Genomic DNA, 21,018 nt, shown 5'->3' with positions numbered 1-21,018 from the left:
TGGCCATACACTTGTATTTAGTAGACTAGTAGCCCGAAAACTCTCATTAGTCTATCAGTAATATCAAGAATGTCATTAAAAAGTATCTGTCCAACCAAGAATCCGGAGTACAAACCCTCCTTAAATGAAAGTGATGAGTTTGAAGAGCAAAAAAGTGGGACCTTAAAAATGTGCCAGGGATGAGGAATTACAAACTACAACCGTGTTTAAAAATCAAGATCAATGTTATTACAAAATGAGATTAAAATGATATCTTCGTATGAAAAACAAACCTACTATAACATATATTGGCATTGGATCTCATAACGGTATAACCGCGTGTAGGATCAACGTGTTTCGCACGGCTTGCTTCTTCAGGATCCATGTTTGAAGAAGCTAGCTGTGTGAAATGTATTGATCCTATACGTGGTTAGAACGCTATAATATATGTTGGCATTGGATCTCATATTTGCGTTTTTAATACAAAGATGGCATTTTACAAATATTTTGTAATGAAACTGATTTTGGTTTTTACATGTGGTTGTATTTTGTAATTCCTCATCTCTGGCACATTTTACAGTCCCACTTTTTTGCTCTGGGAACTCATCCCTTTCACTTAAGGAGAGTTTGTACCCCAGATTTTTGGTTGGACAGATATGTAACTGGAATTGTGATTTAATGAGGAACATTATTGTATATTCAGCTCACACACCATAGCGTAAGAATGACATTCAAAATTACTTTAAAATTTAGTTTGCTTTTAACATTCAATTTTTGAATGAATGTAATTTCCCAAATTAAAATCACAGACCGTTGACAATAATTCCCCTCATTTGGAGAGATTTCCCCCTATTTCCTGTCCTACACCGACTATGAGATGAGGTACATCAACCTGCAAACAGTCAAGAGAAACTGAAGATTTGGGATATGCTTGGAAAGTCCGATTCACCCGTACAACAGCAAATCAATTTATTTCAATTTAGTAAACAATGCAACTGACCTCCTATAGAAAAACCAAGAGCCTTTGCTTTTTTTTTTTCAAAAGTTGTAATTTATTTACATTTCAAGTCAGATCACATGCAAAAACAATTTTCTATGAATATTGTGGTTAGCAAAAAACACCATTTTAATAGCAATTAAATATACAAAAATATAGCTTACAAAAAACAGTGAGTTTTTTTTTTTTTTTTAATTCTTAATCTTAAAAAATATTCTGCTGCAGAATTTTATTTTTTTAGTGTTCAAACACGTCTATGAAACCAAGAACCTGAGGTCTCACAAACAAACATCTGCGAGAAAACTTAAAAGCGCGGGACTCACTAGCATCTGACTATAAAGAAATTAGGGGTGGCTGAAAAGACAAACTTGGGCATTGGACAGCAACAAACATGGAAGCGACTTTTATACTATGTCATTTGTGGGATATTTTGTGCCCAAATCTGTACTACAATTCATGACCTGTAATTAAAGTATAACTCCACCGCTTTCCTTTTTGACAAATCTCACAATTCAAGGTATGAAAATATCGACTTTCTCTAACAGTCTTCATAACGCTTTTTGTGAAAACCTTTAAGTATCCAATGTGCCTAAAGAGCTTTGGTCTGAATATATATTTGTTGTCCTAGGGTTGATCTATAGCTGTCCACACCCAGATACAATTGACCATGGAAGGCTTAGTAAACACTGGCATTTTTCCTTTTTACTCCGGAAGAACCTTTTAGCCTAGTACACACAATCAGAAAATCATACGAAAAATACGGCTTTCAAAGTGATCGTACGATAATCTGATCATTCGTACAGAGCTTTCGTCCGAAAAATTGATCGAAGGGACAAGCACGAAAATCTTTGTACAATACCAGATCAGATGATTTTCATTTAATCTGTACAGTTTTCGTCCGAAAATACAGTACAAATACATTACATCACTTCTTTTTATTCTTTTGTACAAGAATTTGTCACTTTAGTCTTCACTTTCAATATGAAACTAGCATGCAAAGAAAATAAAAAATAAAAAAATCGAATGATCATTCGTCCAATATTCTCATTTTGTGTATAGGGCTTAACAATCTTCAGTTATCGCTAAAACAAATTCATTGGGGGTCAGTGGAAAAATGCCCCTTATGTTGTTGGCCAGTGGAAAGAATGCCCATCTAACATTGGTGGTCAGAAGGCCACCCTCGCAGACAGCTTGGCTCTGCCAAATGGAAACTATGCAGGCACCATTAACTAGGAGGTCAATCCTCAACAACTCAAGTGCCCCCCTAGCAACCTCTGGAGGAACCCTAGGGTTCAATGGAACCTTGGTTGAGAATGGCTGCTCTAGTTGGAAGAGCATCACAAGCATTTGAAATGCTTTCAGCAGTTTTTAAAGCAATGAATACATCTTTAGGAAAAGTGCTTTCCTGCTGCTGATGACTGTAGTTGCAACAAGCAGTTTGCAAGCTTGAGAAACGTAGTGGGCTGTTGTCAGCAGATCCCTGCCAAATGCCTAATGAATGTGATGTTCTTCAGATTAGCTCTCACAAGCCAAGATGATAGACACCAATGTGAATGGCTTTGCAAACACTTCGTACAACTAAAACTGGAGCAGATAGAATCTGGAACAGCTGCACAAAGTAACCAATCAGCTTCTAACCTCAGCTTGTTTAGTTAGGCTTTGAAGATGAAAGCTAGAATATGGTTGGCTGTCATGTAAAACTGCTCTACATACTGGCTGCTCAAATATTAGCAAATTGCCATTCGTGTGTCCACAACTTCCAACATTTCAATAGGAAAAATGTAACCAATGCTCAGCAAGTACAATGGATAATTTACCAGGCTTAAAAATGATTTACCTACCCGACTTCACATTATAGGGATTAGGCAAAGGGTGGAGCTATACTTTATTTACTACCCTTTGAGGAAACAGTCATTTTCTCAGACAGTCTTTCAGAAGAAGACAGCCTATCAATTCCTTACAAACTAGATTAACGTCCAGTTTATTAAAGTGGCCAAATCCACCTTCCTTAAAGGTCTTGGCCTTCAGAACGATACCCTGTAAAATTACTGTTAAACTGATCCACGAGTAGCATTTTCATAACCTTCTACTTGCCATTCCAGTTTTCTTTGTATAGTTCATATTAGCTTGGGTTTTTGACCTACAACAAGGGCTTCAGTCACATTACATAGTATAGCCTAATGCCTGCAGAAAAATAAGCTCTTTATTTTATAGGTCATAGTTTTACGTATACTCCATTAAAATAGTAATGTGAAAGCTAAAAAAGGAAACGATTTAAAGGAATGCATGCCATTGAGATGTCCTTCGCAAGAAAATAAGCCCAAGTGGTTTAATCCCAAGAAGCATATAGAATCCACTGAACTATATGAAGTGACTGTGTGAAAGGCAATGGTGCCCAAATTAATGTAGCCAGCTAGGAATCATCTTTCACTGGTCTGACTATACTAGTAGGCTTAAATATTAAGGCAACGGGAGAAACGGTCATGTCCAAAGCATACTAACCAGACTGTTTGCTGAAAGCAAAACCTTCTCCATTTTTTAATGTTTTGGATTGGGAAGGGAAATTGTCAAACTTGGCAGGTTTTTATTGTGGCCTGTCCCCCTAGTAGGTGGCAGGCAAGTGAAATGGATGTTGTGAATGGTGACAGTCTATGTCAAATGGTATACTTAGATTAGTTTAGGTGACACAGCCAAAATAGGACATGGGACCCAAAGGTCCCTAGAACAGTGGTATCCAAACTGCAGCCCAGGGGCCAGATGTGGCCCTTTGCTGTCCTATATCTGGAGCTTGGGGCATTATTCCTCAAACTGACACCAATGATGGGCCATCATTCTTTCCACTAACGCCATTGATCAGGGACTATTCCTCCCACTGATGCCAACAATGGGGCACTATTCCTCTAACTGACACCAAAGATAGGACACTAGTCCTCTGACTGATACCTCCAATGGGGCTCAATTCCTCCCAATAAAACCAATGCTGGCACATTATTACATTTTCAGTAGCCACTGTCAGCCATCCAAAGCCTGAAGGCCTTTTGCTTAGAAAGATTGGAGAATCCCTGTTCTAGAAGAATACTGTAGCATATATATGGGAATATATTGTTGAGATCTTAAAATTATGACTTTTGCCTGGAGTCCCAACTGTATTCAAATGACTGAAAGAAGTAAATCTGGTTGCTACATAAAATCTCTGTTTTGCACTATTATATTAGCTAAATGCCAGAATGTTTTTTTAATGGTCTAAGGAACAAGGATGTTAAGTACCTGACAGTAACCAGTTATTAGCATTTCAGTACACTGGGACTAATGAGAAATTGTCTTATACAAACTGTCAAAACACACATTTCAGCTCTCTGTTTTTGCTGGCAAAATTCAATCACATGCTGGCTTCTTCCACTTTTCAGTACTCCATTGGTGAGGTACCACTATGTACACCTGACAAAGCTAAATAGCAGTGTTCCTCTCCCCTGCCCTGATGGATTCAAAATAATGTAGACTCCTCAAACTATGGAAAGCGGCTAGAAGAGAGTAATACTTTTATTACAACATTGTGGTTGGGGGCAGATGCACAAACTGCCCTAGGGGTAAATACACTATTTGGCCACAAGTTTATAGACACTTGACTATTACAGCTATATGATCTTGTAGGACAACCCATTCCAAAACCAAGGACATAAATGGAGTTGACCAGCCTTAGTGGATACAACATCCTCCACATTTCTGAGAAGGCTTTTCACAAGATTTTGTGAATGTGTGTTTGTGGGAATTTGCTTGCATTAGCCAAAAAGAATGTTAGGTCAGCTACTGATGTTGGATGAGAAAACCTGGCAAGAAACAGTCCAGTTCATCACAAAAGTGTTCAGTAGGGTTGAGGTCAGGCCTCTGTGCTAGCCACTTGAGTTCCTTCATGCCAGTCTGGTCAAACCATGTCCTTATGGAGTTGGTTTTGTGTACCTGAACTAAATCTGGAAGGGTGCCCTCATTAACTTTGCTATATAGTGCATCTCTAATGGAGATTCAGAGATTAATACAATTCACATATTATTGATGTTATTGGTGCCCACCAAAAAATGGATGGAGTCAACCACAATGGGCGTGCACTTTATGACTTCGACATGTTACTTTTTAGCAGTTGTTAACAGTATACATATATAGATATAGGACCCAAAGCCTACTCTCAAAAGTCTACACAATCTACTTAGCAAAATACTGTGCATTATAGGAAATATTTCTTGGCACAACATGTTCAACTTCCCTGGTATAGTAACAGTCCTCACTTTTCTAAATGCAAGTATTACATTGTACAATTGTAGATGCAAAAACATAAGTGTGGACGTACTTGCACCGCTTAATACTGAAAACAGACAAACCAAGCTTAATAAGGGAATGAAATGCCACATTTAGCTCTGTTAAAAAAAATACTTGTCACTTAGAGCAGTTGTGCAAAAACTCCAGTTCTGAAGGTCCTCCAATAACACACACAGATTTCGGTTGTCTTCGAAGACTCACAGGTGAAACAATTAGAAGGGTTTACTGACCAAGGTTCTTTGTGCTTTCATTCATAAGAAAAAAAAAAAGGCTCAAAGAATTAACCAATTAAAAATACACCTTGCACTTGTTTTACTGGTTGACCAAAGTCAATTTTGATTGATAGCCAATGATTAAAAAAAAACATAGTGCCTTGCCCCTTCTACTGCCTGTTCATATTGCCTTCGAACATTAGCCACATTTATAGTTGGATCCTACCAAGCTTTTTTCTCCCCAACTGGCCACAGTGTTTTAACGGATTTAAGATGGATTAAGACTGTTCAAGTAGTCCACTAGCATCTGACTGACATAAAATTCCATCAGAAATTTTGTACAGAAATTGGTCATTGAAGTTTTTAAAAATACTTAAAAGGATCGACTACAGAAAACGTATAGTTAGGTGCACCACACATTAAAACGACCAGAAAATTTCCAACTTGACTCAATGGCCTTTTGTTTCAGCCTAAAACAAAATCAAAAGTGGCTGAAAAGGACTTCATAGCATTTTTATCTTTATTAAATTTTATGAAATCCCAAATGTTTAGTCCAGACTGCCTGAGGTGCAAACACCATAAGGGGCTTGTGTGGATGGGCTTTTGTTCACATGAAATAGGTAAATGGAAAAGATCACATGTTTGAAGCAAGTCAAATACAAGCCAGAAGGGTGTCACTGCAGCTCATATGCACCAGTCAATGAATTCTGAAGGATCTCAAAAGAGTCTAAAACTGATGCCACTGGCATAAGCTCAAATCCCATCGACCAAACCCTTAAGCCTAGTACACACTATGAGAAAATTGGATGACCGATCGTCTGATTTTCCATGAAAGTGTATATCATGATGTAGTTGGAACAGTATTGACTTGTAAGAAAATTCTCGGCCGACAAAGGCAAATGTAGCTACGTACTAGTGTAGTAGAAGAGGAAGTGTAGGGTTGTTCTTAGCTTCTAATCATGCACATTTTTCTTTATTTGATTATTTCTGTATGATTACTGTACACATTAAATGAAAATTGGACGTTGTGTTCACATACAATAAAGATTTTCTAGCTTGCACCCTCAGAAAGTCAGAATCGGCTGTTAAAAGCTCAATACAAAACAATCAGATAATCAGCCAATCGTTCCTCATACGGAAATTTTTGTACGATTTTCTTATCGTGTGTACAGGCTATAACGGTGGCCAGTGGTGACAATAAAAAAAAGGCTAGTGTTGAGGACTAGCACTGAGCTCACTTAAGTGCCCCCCTACCCCCCCCAAGGCTGGAAAACTGGATTTTATCTTTCAAAGGAATATCAGAATTAAACCTAATGATGACCATGACTGCTCTGAGTCACATATTCACTTCTTCCTAGATTAGTTCTGAGCCATAAGCCATTTTGGACCCATTGAATTCTCACAAGTCAAAATCTAAAATGCACAAAAGACCTGATCCATGTGCAAATGACCTCACTAACCTCTGACTACCTTTTCAGGAACCATTATTGTACCCAACATTATCATTGAGCCTGCTGTTTAAAATGGGTGAATCCTTCCCTTGTAATTGTATACTGCACAGTGCTAATACTGCACAAGTTAGACGTCACCTAACGGGAACCAAACACTGGTAAAAAACTGACATTGCAAAATATTTTGCCAAAACTCAAAATTCTGTACTAGTCTGATGACAGATGAAGGTTCACTGAGGATGTATAAAGGACAAACTTCAATATAAACATTACCAATTTTCGGATGAAGAAACCCTTTCAAACACAGTATAGTATGCTCAATGTTTAAAAGCCAGTGAAAAGCTAAAATGTTTAAAAATATATTAAGTGCCCTCTTGACCAATTTTTACATTGTTATAAAAAAATCAATGGCTGCAGACAGAGAGAAAATGATTTTTGATAGTTCCTAAACAATATACATATTTAAATTTTCTGCACATGAACTCCTAGTTTTGTGGGTTGAACTTCCCAAAATCCTCTTACCACTGCTATAAAGTTGGTCATAGACGTTTTGAATCTCGACAGTTTTAGCAGGGACCGGCCGAGATTTGAACCATGTATGGGCAGGGTGAATGTACCCAAGTTGATAAACTTGGGAACAACCAGCCTGTTGGATTTTACATGCGATTATTGCTAGCGACTATTATAGCCGCTACCAGTCATCATTGTGTTCTCCCCACGGGGATGGCTCCAACACCGGGAGAACACAATGGCTCCGTGGAAGGTATTATGTTGATGGGGGAATCAAACAATTTTCTTTCCTGAAACCCGTGACTGCAGAAAAGAAAATTGCTCCATCTTTGGCTGGCTTTATAATTAACTGGCTCTAAAACAGAACTATACACATAGCCTAAGATCACATTACAGGCAATCTGCTGTGGAAGGTATGGCATCCCCAGCACACCATAAATGTGAATGTGAGCTAAATGTCCTTGAAGAGACCAGGATCTTCAGGAAGGGTTACTTCAAGCAAATAAGATACTTGGATAGAATGCTGGAAGAATGCAGCTGATGCGATATTTCATACAACTATGGGAATTATTATTATTATACAGGACTTATATAGCGCCAACAGTTTGCTCAGCGCTTTACATTATGGAATACGTATGCATGCTTATGAAGAACATTCTTAAGCAACTGTCTGTATCATCTATAGCCAGCCACATACAAGATGTCCCATCCAACTGACCTATCATTCCATTCTACAGAACCCAGATAAGACAGTACTAGAGCCTTTCATATTAATATTTATGTATGACCATCCATTACCACTTGGGATGGAAATAATCCCCAGCAGGAACATCCTTTTGAACACTTATCTGTCCTTCCTTACCTTCATCTACAATGCTTTTGAAAACATGAACAATTCAACTAACACACCCACCCTCACCTCAATGGGTTGTAATTGGCCATTTTGGAAGGATGGAGATTTGCTATGTCAATAAAAAATTATTTTGGAATGCTTTTTCCATTTTTATAGCCGGTAGGCAACTACAAATTACTACTGACAGGACAGAAAGAGATATGCTTTATAAAAGAAGAGAGATAAAACTAAAAAAATATATCAGCTAGTTACATTCTCATCCCTAGAAATTAACTCTTAAATACATAAACCTGTAAAATTTGACTGATGTGGGCCACTCACAGTTCTACCGACGAACCTGGGAGTCCCATCATGCACCAGCAGCCAATGGCAGGCTTCCACAGACATGCTGGGACTTGCAGTACCATTTAGCTGACGGGCTAGAGGTTGCCACACTCACGCCTTTGAAATTATTAAGTGCTCTATGTTCATTTTATTTTGCTGGGTATTTTTGTCACGTCTGATAAGCTATAAAAATGTATTTGGCTGTGCTACACTGCATCACAACCTGTAGATGGGAACCGTCAATTCACCATGACTAAAACCATTATATTTTACCAACTGTTTATTTGTAAATGTAATCAGCTTCATGTAAATGTGTCTTATTGAGTCATGTGAATGTTTCAAGTAACTCGTTTCTATGTATAGAATATAAATGTACATAGGTACAGTCATATTTTCTCAATACATATACTGTACATTCTGTGCTTCCTCAATAATATGGCACGGTCATTGTGCTATGCAAAGAATTCAATCTTCCATTAAAACAATATACTCTCTGGGTGACTTCTGGCATAACTGGCTTTAAAGTGCACCTGTCCCAGACTACAGATATTATTAGAATTAATATATTCTTAATGAGCAGTAAAATAGCTTTAAAGCAAGTCCTAACCTATCTAGTTGTTTGTACTATGAAGTTATTCATTGTCAATGATCAATAGAGTCAGTTTTAACTGCTTAGAACAGCCTTTTTCAACCTTTTTACACCCAGAGGAACCTCTAAAAAAATGTTCAGGCCACAGTAAATGCCTATTAAAACCAATTCACCAGGGGTTAATGAGAAATATGCCCCTTACATTGATGGTCAGTAGGAAGAATGCCCTCTTTCCAGTGGTGGTCAGTAAGAAGAATGCTTCCCTTACATTGGTGGTCATTGAGAAGAATGCCTACCTTACATTGGTGGTAATTGGGAAGAATGCCACCCTTACATTGGTGGGCGGTAGGAAGAATGTCCCCCTTACATTGGTGGGCAGTAGGAAGAATACTCCCATTACATTGGTGGTCAGTAGGAAGAATGCCCTCTTTCCAGTGGTGGTCAGTAAGAAGAATGCTCCCCTTAAATTGGGGATCATTAGGAAGAATGCCTCCCTTACATTGGTGGTCTTTGGAAGAGTGTCTACATTACATTGGTGGTCGGTAGTTAGAATGTCCCCCTTACATTAGTGGTCAATTGGAAGAATGCCCCCCCCCCTTTACATTGGTGGTCAGTAGAAAGCATGCCCCCCCCCCACATTGGTGGTGATTAGGAAGAATGCCTCCCTTACATTGGTGGTCATTGGGAAGAGTGTCTACATTACATTGGTGGTCGGTATTTAGAATGTTCCCCTTACATTAGTGGTCAATTGGAAGAATGCCCCCCCTTTACATTGGTGGTCAGTAGTAAGCATGCCCCCCCCCACATTGGTGGTCATTAGGAAGAATGCCCTCTTTCCAGTGCTGGTCAGTGAGAAGAATGCTCCCCTAAATTGGGGATCATTAGGAAGAATGCCTACCTTACATTAGTGGTCGGTAGGAAGAATGCCTCCCTTACATTGGTGGTCATTGGGAAGAGTGTCTATATTACATTGGTGGTCAGTAGGAAGAATGCCCTCTTTCCAGTGGCGGTCAGTAAGAAGAATGCTCCCCTTAAATTGGGGATCATAAGGAAGAATGCCTCCCTTACATTGGTGGTCATTGGGAAGAGTGTCTACATTACATTGGTGGTCGGTAGGAAGAATGCCCCCCTTACATTGGTGGTCAATTTGAAGAATGCCCCCCTTACATTGGTGGTCAATTGGAAGAATGCCCCCCCCTTTACATTGGTGGTCAGTAGTAAGCATGGCCCCCCCCCCCCTTTGGTGATCATTAGTAGGAATCCCGACCTTACATTGGTGGTCAGTAGTGAGAGTGCAATCCTTACGAACAGCTTAATAGATAACTGGGTCATGCCGCTGGTGTTGCCAAGTAGCGTTTGCCATGGCACTTTGAAGGCATCTTTAAATGGAAGGGCAATCAGTCACAACTCAAGACACCTGAGGGTTCCAAGGATCCCTGGTTGAGAATGGCTGCTGTGTGTTCACATTAAAGGGTTGACAGCCTGCCAAGATCTGCTCTGTGTAGAAAGTAAAGGAAATAAGCTCTATGTGCCCCTGTTGAGAATTTAAAATTGATTTTTTCACAAACCTTGTTGGTACAGAGGTGAATGAGGACAGGTTTTAAAGTGCTTTTACTCCTTTTTTTAGAATATGTATGTATGAATATCCATAGTCTGGGCACAGGTTCACTCTAAAGTAGTAATTCAGCAGTGATGCTAACTGCTCCGTCTTTTATACATATGTATCTATATAAACATGATCTTATGGCAAAGCATGTGACCAAAATGAAAAAGTTCATATCAAATATTACTTTCAGGTAAACTTTACACCAATGGCTCAAAATGAATACTTGGAGAAAATATGAGAATTTCCCTTTCAATGGGGTTCTACACCCAGCTACAGATGCATGCTATGTCTACCCAAGATGATTCTTGGCATTCAGCTGCAAGAGGTCAGGAAAAGCTTAGTAAGCCAGTTATTGGCACAACTAATTGGCAATGGCATTGGAGAAAGTAAATCAGAAACAGGAGTTGAAGATGCCATGACTGCAAAAAACGTTCTAAAATGACGGAATTTGTTTTAAGAGGCCACCTATTTTGAGGAAAAAAAGAGAAAGCAGCAGATAAGTAGACTTAAAGTGGAATTATTGCATAATCAGAACGATTCTAAAATATGTCCTCTGCTGCCTTTTTTCAGCCCGCTCTGGTCCGGTCACATGATCCCACAACTTCGGCTCTCCTGTGTCAGTGAGCAACCTGCTGCAGGGGAGAGGAGGGAGAGGCAGGGCTATGGAAGCCTATGAGTGAAGTCACCACCTCCTGAATTTCCTGCCATTGTTGAGCACTCCCTGACACAGATTACGTGACTGGACTGAAAAAAGGTAAGTATACAAATCTTTTTTTTTTTTACATAAAGTAGGTAGTATAGGTAGTAGGAGGGGGGAGGGGACAGTTTTAAGACTAGTTATGGTTAGGCAGGAATTCCACTTTAATCCTTGTCCCCCTGCAATCCAAAAAACAGAATGGTAAACTAACTGGCTTCTGCATACAACTGATCATTGCATGTACATGTATGGGCATGTGTGCGAAGGTCATTGGTCAACTAATCTAGGGCAGGGATTTATGTGGATGTTCTATATTCTCTGTAAAACACGGAGGAATGAGTCCTCCTAAAAATTACAAAAATGAATATAGATGTAAACTCTAATGACATGATGGGGTTGATTTACTAAAACTGGAGATTGCACAATCTGGTGCAGCTGTGCATGGCAGCCAATCAGCTTCCAACTTCATAGTAAAGCACAACACACAGTAAAACAGCACACAGTTAACCCTTTGATCACTCTAGATGTTAACTCCTTCCTGCCCAGTGTCATTAGTACAGTGTCAGTGCTTTTTATTAGCACTGATCACTGTATTAGTGTCACTGGGGATGTCAGTGACACCAAGTCAGTCCCCCCCCCCCCCCCCAGTGTCAGAATGCCCGCCGCAGTCCCGCTATAAGTTGCTGATCACCACCATTACTAGTATATAAAAAAACGATTCCAGTATATATACACCGCAATTTGTAGACGCTATAACTTTCAAGTAAACCAATTAATTTACACGTATTGGGATTTTTTTTTACCAAAGACATGTAGCAGAATACATTCTGGCTTAAATTTATGATGAAATTCGATTTTTAAAATTTTTTTACTGGACATGTTTACTGCAAAAAGTCAAAAATATAGGTTTTTTTTCTCAAAATTGTCAGACTTTTTTGTTTATAGCGCAATAAATAAAAAATGCAAAGGCAATCAATACCACCGAAATAAAGCTCTATTTGTGGGGGAAAAAAAGGGCATACATTTAATTTGGATGCAGCGTTGCATGACTGCGCAATTGTCAGTTAAAGTAACACAGCGCCGGATCGCAAAAAATGGCCTGGTCAGGAAAGGGGTAAATCCTCTGGAGGGCGAGGGGTTAAACTCTGCAGTCTACTCACAACCACTCCCCGTCTTCATGCACTCCAATGATGGCTGCATGGCATTTCCCAGGGTGAGTTTCCTGATGGTGACAATGCTGCATCATGCCTGTGTAGACTGCAACAGCACAGTTGGGATTCAAAGAAAGAGCACTGTCACCCTACAAAAAAGGTGCCGATAATGGCTGAATAATTTTATATATATTTAATTTTATTTTCTGCCCAATATTTGAGGATTACTTTCAACAAAAGTTATTTAACATTATTGGATTTTTTTAAATTCATATTAATTTAAATTCATGATATTAAAAAGTCGAATATAACACAATTATGTATAAAAAATATATTTTTTTTAAAAACTGTCTATTTCAGGTTTCCGTTTTGGGTCAAGTGCTTCCTGACTTTTCGGTTTCAGTCCAGAATTTTAATTTTGGTGCACCACTAATTACCAGGCATTAGAATGAAAGCTGCAAATTTTTAAATACTGAAAATAAACTTTTGAAATGCCTTTAACCTAATAATGAGATTTAGTGGGTTTACATACACGATAATAAAAAATAATAATAATAATAATATAAAATGAAGTCAGGCCAACATAGTCATGTAGAAATAATTGTGGCTGCACTGACAATCACACACACCAATCTGGTCCTCCTCTCTATCTATAGATCTGAGAGATTTCTACTATTCTAGAGAACGTGTCATTTCACATAGCCCCGTCCCTGGACACCAAAAAATCCAACTATACATAGACCACTCTGATTGGTCCTGAGATGAACAGCAGAGATTACTAAATTCTAAAAAAAAAAAAAACAAGAAAAAAAATGCGGTTTCTGGTCACATGATTTGTCCAATTCCCAAGCACAGTTGCCCGGAAGGAGGTCCTGGTGGTCTCTTTTCCCCCCATTTGAGGAGCTCAGGTATCCAGTTTTCCCATGACCCGATGCCCATGGACAGCACATTCTAATCTCACGCCTACAATCTGAGTGTTTTGAACAGTGCTAAGCCTTAGTGCAGAGTTCTCAAACAAAAAGTCAGCTATATACAATCAGAATGCAATGGATTGATAGTAAACATACAAATTTATCCCACAAAAAGTGGAAAGACGCGTCCCATCTGTTATGCCAACCCCCCCTTTATAAGTCTTAAGAAATAAATACTCCCAAAAACATGAGAAAGTTAAAAGCTGATGCGTTGCCTGTAACACCCAATCAGAGTCCTACTTCTATTTCCTAACCCGCACTGGCACAATGACACCTTGATCATGATTGGTTGGTGGTAACAATTCATATTTCGTTCTAGAACATTTAAAAGGACATTACAAATCTGCCAGACATTACTATCTACGTGACCTAGCTTGCGTCAATGAGGACGATACAAGATAGATGAAGCAAGGATGGGAAATAATTCAATTACACCCCCCCCCCCATAAAAATTCCTTCCATGATCCTGAAAGTATCAGGCAACCCCCAACATCATGCTGAAGGACAGTGCTCCCTAAACAGCCTTTCTGTAGCCTCCACCTGTAACTATGAGATGTAAGCTAACAACATGGCATCCCCGCGGTGGCCGGGGTGAAAAGGCATCCCGCGGAATGGCCGGATCTGCCATGTCAAGGGCACATCGTGTTTAGGTGACTGTATGGCGCACAAAAATGGCTTCCTTCACAGCGTGCATGATGGGAGAACTTGGCCCGCAATACAGCCTCCAATTGCACAGGTGTGGCATATACATAAAGAAGACAGCACTCCAGGTACAGTATTCGGCATGAGATGGAAAGAGCCATTGCCGGACACCAGTCTGGCAGATGTGTGCGGTTATGGGAACCACTTTGCATAGTGTGACACCATTTTATTTCCCAGGATCAGCTGGCTTCCATGCCTTCTCCCTTTAGAACCCATCAGCAATGCTTTTTTTCTTGCCCCGGCACAGTGAAGCTTCCAGTACAGAGTTATTAGAAAGAAAAAAAAAACGGTTTCAGTTAGGTATTGTAAAGTGCTCGTCCAAGGCCAAACACTGCTGCCATCTTCCCTTGTTGCCTGTGTCTCTTCCGCCCAAGGCAGGCATTGAAAAGTGCTTTGGTTACTGTAGAGTCCACATATCCATGTCACGAGCGGCACGCATCGCCACCCGCTACCGGTGAGGATTCTGGGAGCTGCCCCTAGAGGGCAGGATGGAGACATGAGATCTGTGGCTTCTGGTTTGGGTGACCCATAGGGTGTAGTATGTAAACTATACAATGTTTTCTGCACCAGGCAGAGGTCCTTGCGGAGGTCCGTGCTCCTGGTTGCTGTGTAGTTGTGCCAACTGTAGGACAGGCATGTTGCAGAGGGGACAAACCTTCCGCACCTCCAGCCATTTAATGAGGCACCTAGAGAAAAAAAATAGATTCATGTTAGCGATGCAGTCCAGCCATTAAGACATTTTACAGTGGGTGTAAACCCTTCAATACTCCCACTGAAGTGACTGGCCTCAGGTGATGCACAAAGATTAAACAAATCCATCTATAGAAGTTGTACCTGTTTATCTGTAGCCCTCTCTTCCACACAGAAATTCAAAGTCCAGAATTTTCTTAGCTCCAGAAGGCAACATCTGATGCCATTCTCTGCACAACAGAGCAGGGAGTGTAATCTGAGACCTACATGGAGGAAAGGATACACCCCCTCTACACAGTCTCATAGGGAAACATGCACAGCTGAGGACGTCAATCATCTGTGTGCAGGAGGGGGGTGTGGCCATCTAAGATGTAGAGACCAGGGGTCTTCAAACTTTCTAAACAAAGGGTCAGTTTATTGTCCTTCAGACTTTAGGGGGGCCGGACTGTGACCATGAGAGTAGAAATTGTCCTAGCATTAGTGGGAGTAAACAGTGCCCCATCTTTGGTAATAGGGGGAGGAACGACACCTGGTCGTCGGTGTCAGGGGGAGAAATGGTTCCCTATTATTGGTGTCAGTGTGAGAAGTGATGCTCCATTGTTGACATCAGTAGCAGGAATTATGCCCCAATGTTGGTTTAGTGCCCCAAGGGCAAAATAAAGGCAAGCAAAGGGCATTGGTTTAGAGACCACATGTAGACTGTCAGAAGTGACTCCTGCAGATAGCAGAGGAATGAGAAAGAAGTGTTTTGGATAGAGGCAAGTACACACTATAGAAGGATATGCTTTGTTCCTTTCAATCTCCACTGCATTCGAATGGCCGTGGCTGCTGGCACTCCCAAATGGCACCTGGATCTGATGGGATGTAGTCAAGGTTCCGTTGATAATTTTCCACCCAGCTCCTACAATTTTGAAATCGACTTTTGTCAAGTCCCATGGTGCTTGCAAGGACACCCATGGCTTGAATTTCAGTCTATTTATCAATAACTGACCAAAATTCAAGTTAGCTATGGGGGCCATTCAGGATTGACAGAGGACATGGCAATCTATGAATAGAAGCAAGTTGCAGAGGCAAGCAACATCGTGTGATCACAATAAGGTATAACTAAAGGCAAAAGTTGTTTTTTGTTTTGGACTGAATGCAGAGGGACTACTATTATTATACAGGATTTATATAAAATAACTTCCTCAGTGCTTTACAATATAAAGGGAGACAATACAGCAGAACCTGTCAGTTTTTATTGCTGTCTGTGCCCCTATTAAGGAGATTCACCCTCTCCATTTGTCCTGTTTTCTTTTTTTACTTTCTCTTTCAGTAATAATAGTAAAGTAATAGAGGGAAAATCGTCCGATAGGGCCACTCGTTCTGGTGATGTGGGGGTCCCGAAGGAATTCCCTTAATTTGCAGGGATCGACTCTCACTGCCTGTTTGGCTATGGGATGGGAAGCGAAGGGAAACCTCTGTAATAAGACACAGATGGCAAAAAAAAAAAAAAAAAAAATCTGACGGGTTATAACCCTCCCTCACGCTATCCAAAATGGAAAACAAAAAAAGTTTGCCTATAGTTCTACTTTATATGCAGCCATAAGAAGGTATTGATGTTTGCTTCTTACCAGCTGGGTAAACTTTAAATGGTTAAAAGGGCCAGCCAACCAAAATGTGACTTTTTACCTATTGTAATTTTTGTATTCTGTTTGCACTGTTGTAAGTCAGGGCAGAGGATTTGTAGTGGTGCAGAGCGCCATCTGACCACTAGAGGGAGATATCTGCCCTCAATACACATCACCACAATTCTGCACTGGTCCTCCATCTGCTGGTATGTAGCCCCTCTCCCCCCCCCAACCCCAGATCTGCCCCCCCCCCGCCCCCCCCAACCCCCACTCTGGTTAGTACACATTAAGGAATCATTTTGCAGTGAACAATGTAAGCAAAGAACCATTTATATTAAATCAAACTCAAAAAATGCCTACAGCTCAGAAATATTTTAGTGTTTCTGCAGTGTGGTACCTTGAAAGTGAACCTGTGGTCAATGTTGTCTCTAGCTCTGGCCCGCTTCCTCTCGCATCTTGCCATCAACCTATCATCATTGGGTCTCTCTACTTCTCTAGGCAATGCAGGCAAATCATGGCTGGTAGGAAGGGCTGTACATAACTTCCTGAAAACATCACTGCCCCCTGCCTCTGTACTTCTCCCAACAGCCCTCAGCACTGATTCCAGCAGTGGTCTGGTTCTTGGGAGGAGTTATACAAATATCAAAATGCCTTGATTGGGTGGCTGTCAGTCTGGAGGAGTGACCATGTGACTGTAGCCCAGTATTAAAACACATTTTAACCCTTTCTAACCTGGGAACATTCACCAAAGTACAGTTATCCCTCAAACGGACACCAAGAGATCAGAAACCCATGGAATAGAGCAGAGTATGCAGCAAAAGGCTGGGGCTTTAATTCTCAGCTTGAAAGATCCAAACTAGAAGACATCGGAGTTCCTCCACAACACACAGGACCTAAAAGGTGTCTACGGGGGAACCTGCTACCATCTGGGAAAATGGACCAATCAGAACCATCTGAGGATCAGGGGATATCTTCTTCCTAGTGATAGATGCTGTTTCTAAAGCAATGGCACTTACTTTCTGTGAAAGGCATGCTTGCAGGGACATATACCCAGCTCATCTTTGGGCTTAAATTCCTCTAGGCAAACAGCACAAATCTAAGACAAATGAGAAAAATACAATCCATAATCCATATGAGATAAACATCCAAGTGTCAATATATCAACATCGGAGAGTCACTACACACAGTACATTTACAGCTCAATTTACATTTACATTTTTATTTTAGTTCTCAAATTTCAGGAAGGATTAGAACCCTTAGACTGAGATCAAACTTTTTAGTGCGAAGGTCACATTGTATATTTTAAAAATACTAGCAGGTGAGAATCAGTTTTATAAATTAACAAATCAAATTAAAAGCGATTGAATAAAATTTACTTAAGAGTTTTTTGTAATCAGCATGATAAGATTTCGAACAATAGAAAAAAACAAACTTCAGTAAAACACAGCAAAGAAATTCCAAATAAAAGTGACCCCTTACATCACAGCCTCTGCTTACATCGGGGTCCCCATCAGAGCCTCTGCTTACATCAGGGTCCCCATCAGAGCCTCCGCTTACATCAGGGTCCCCATCAGAGCCTTCGCTTACATCAGGGTCCCCATCAGAGCTTCCGCTTACATCAGGGTCCCCATCAGAGCCTCCGCTTACATCAGGGTCCCCATCAGAGCCTCCGCTTACATCAGGGTCCCCATCAGAGCCTCCGCTTACATCAGGGTCCCCATCAGAGCCTCCGCTTACATCAGGGTCCCCATCAGAGCCTCCGCTTACATCAGGGTCCCCTTCAGAGCCTCTGCTTATATCAGGGTCCCCTTCAGAGCCTCCGCTTATATCAGGGTCCCCATCAAAGGCTCAGCTTACATTGGGGTCCCCAGAGTCTCTGCTTACATCGGGGTCCCCATCAGAGCCTCTGCTTACATCGGGGTCCCCAACAAAGGCTCAGCTTACATCGGGGTCCCCATCAGAGTCTCTTACATCAGGGTCCCCATCAGAACCTCAACTTACAACATGGTCCCTATCAGAATCTCTGCTTACATCAGGGTCCCCATCAGAGCCTCCGCTTACATTAGGGTCCCATCAGAGCCTCCGCTTACATCAGGGTTCCCACCAGAGCCTTCACTTACATCAGGGTCCCCATCAGAGCCTCCACTTACATCAGGGTCCCCATCAGAGCCTCCACTTACATCAGGGTCCCCATCAGAGCCTTCCCTTACGTCAGGGTGCCCATCAGAGCATCTGCTTATCTCATGGTCCCCATCAGAGCCTTAGCTAACATCAGGGTCCCTGTCAGAGTCTATCCTTACATTAGGGTACCTATCAAAGTCTCCCCTACATCAGGGTTCCCGTCAGAGCCTCCGCTTACATTAGGGTCCCATCAGAGCCTCCGCTTACATCAGGGTCCCCATCAGAGCCTCCGCTTACATCAGGGTCCCCATCAGAGCCTCCACTTACATCAGGGTCCCCATCAGAGCCTCCACTTACATCAGGGTCCCCATCAGAGCCTCCACTTACATCAGGGTCCCCATCAGAGCCTCCGGTTGTATCAGGGTTTGCATCATAGCCTTCCCTTACATCAGGATCCCCATCAGAGCCTTCCCTTACATCAGGGTCCCCATCAGAGCCTTCCCTTACGTCAGGGTCCCCATCAGAGCCTTCCCTTACGTCAGGGTCCCCATCAGAGCCTTCCCTTACGTCAGGGTCCCCATCAGAGCCTTCCCTTACATCAGGATCCCCATCAGAGCCTTCCCTTACATCAGGATCCCCATCAGAGCCTTCCATTATATCAGGATCCCCATCAGAGCCTTCCCTTACATCAGGATCCCCATCAGAGCCTTCCCTTACATCAGGGTTCCAATCACATACCCTGTTTCTGTACCCTCTCAGGAGCCCTCAGCTGTGATGCAGATAGTGAGCAGGTTCCTGGGAGAAGTTATGGAAGATGCCTTGATGGGTGGATCTCAGTCTGGAAGAGTGGGTGTTCCTAGGCAGGCTGTATTTGCATGCAGACCACCCTAGGTAATGCTCACATGTGATGCTAAGCCTCCATGATTGAAAAAAGTGAAATCCAAATGAATGAAAGTGGCGGGCCAGGGCCAGTCTACGTCTAGATGGTGCTGGATGTCCTCCATCCAGGCACTGAGGCATGGCTCTGACTTGCTTCTAATGCACATTGTGAGAAGCTCAGAGTGTGCAGTGAAATCAGAGGAAGCCATTTCAGTCCAGGAGAGGAGCCGGTACAACTGTGCAAGGCTGAAGGCTGGAGCTCAGCTTTAATAAACTTTATATAGTTGGAATAAATATCATCTAAAGCTGCCTATACACAAAGGAGGGCAGTTGGCCGCACAGTTTGGGCTCCTTTCCATCAGAATGCATGTATTAATACATGTAGCACTGACATGTATTGTATCTTTGAAAGACTACGGTTGAATTGACCTGAATGGCAATCCACAGGTCAGTGCACACAGAATGTAGCATGCAGGACTTTTTTTTCAACGGAGAGCAATGAAACAAACTGGTGGGAAAAGACTCTTTGAGTACAATGGACTTCCTGCAGTCCCGGCACTCCGCCTGCCCTTGAAATGCATGACAACGCATTGGTGGGAATGAGCTCTTGCTTGGAGCCCCTACTTGGATCTGAATTATAACGGGGGACGGGGGATACACAATCCCATATACAAGGGCTGTACCAAAAATAATGCAAAAGTGGGTATACCTTTTTTTTTTTTTTTTAACCCCTTCCTGCTGACAGTACGCATATATATGCGGCCCTACTGAACTGGACTTTTTTTCCGTGGGGCTGCATATATGCATATCTGTCTGGGAGTGCAACACAGTGTAATCCCTGGTCTCCTCCTCCCATGCCCATCTCCAGGACCTCTCCAGGGCTTCCCCTATCCTCTGGAACTCCCTACCCCAATCCAGCAGACTATCACCTACTCTCCTCACCTTTAAGCGCACCCTGAAAACCCATCTCTTCAGGGAAGCCTACCCCGCCCTCACCTAACAGCCGACCTCCTCCACTCCTCCTACCACTCCATCCCCCACAGCCACTTCCTCCTGTACCACTCTCCCCTCCCTCCTAGATTGTAAGCTCCAAGGAGCAGGGCCCTCGAACCCCTCGTGTATTGAATTGTATTGTTACTGTACTGTCTCGTGTACTGTCTCCCATTATAATGTACAGTGCTGAGCAAACTGTTGGCGCTATATAAATCCTGTATAATAATAATAATCCCAGCACAAGGACCAGGTTCTCAGCAAGAGCCCTGGGTCCCATACTAACAATCGAGACCCAGGACTCCCAGTTCCAGGTCACCTGATTGTTGTGATAGTCTCTGATTGGCTATCACAGTGATCAATCACTGTGCTGCC

The 21,018-nt window shown here is 41.7% G+C and overlaps 1 protein-coding gene across 2 annotated transcripts in view; it reads right to left on the bottom strand.

The window, feature by feature from the left end:
- Positions 1–4,498: 4,498 nt before the first annotated feature.
- Positions 4,499–21,018, bottom strand: part of RNF24 (ring finger protein 24) — a 163,565-nt gene continuing 147,045 nt past the window's right edge. For both annotated transcript variants that reach the window (XM_089653354.1, XM_089653353.1), the window contains exons 5-6: positions 17,670–17,749; positions 4,499–15,039 (exon numbers count right to left, since the gene is read on the bottom strand). In XM_089653354.1, coding sequence (XP_089509480.1) covers positions 14,901–15,039; positions 17,670–17,749 — 219 coding nt within the window. In that variant the 3' untranslated portion in view covers positions 4,499–14,900. The remainder of the gene's footprint in view (positions 15,040–17,669; positions 17,750–21,018) is intronic.

Source organism: Staurois parvus, unplaced genomic scaffold, assembly GCF_062004578.1.
Source record: "Staurois parvus isolate SC_StPar_1 unplaced genomic scaffold, SC_StPar_1.0 ptg000708l, whole genome shotgun sequence".
In the NCBI taxonomy this organism is placed as follows: Eukaryota; Metazoa; Chordata; class Amphibia; order Anura; family Ranidae; genus Staurois; species Staurois parvus.
The sequence above is the reverse complement of the archived record's forward strand: the minus strand, read 5'-3'. Positions and strand labels throughout refer to the sequence as shown.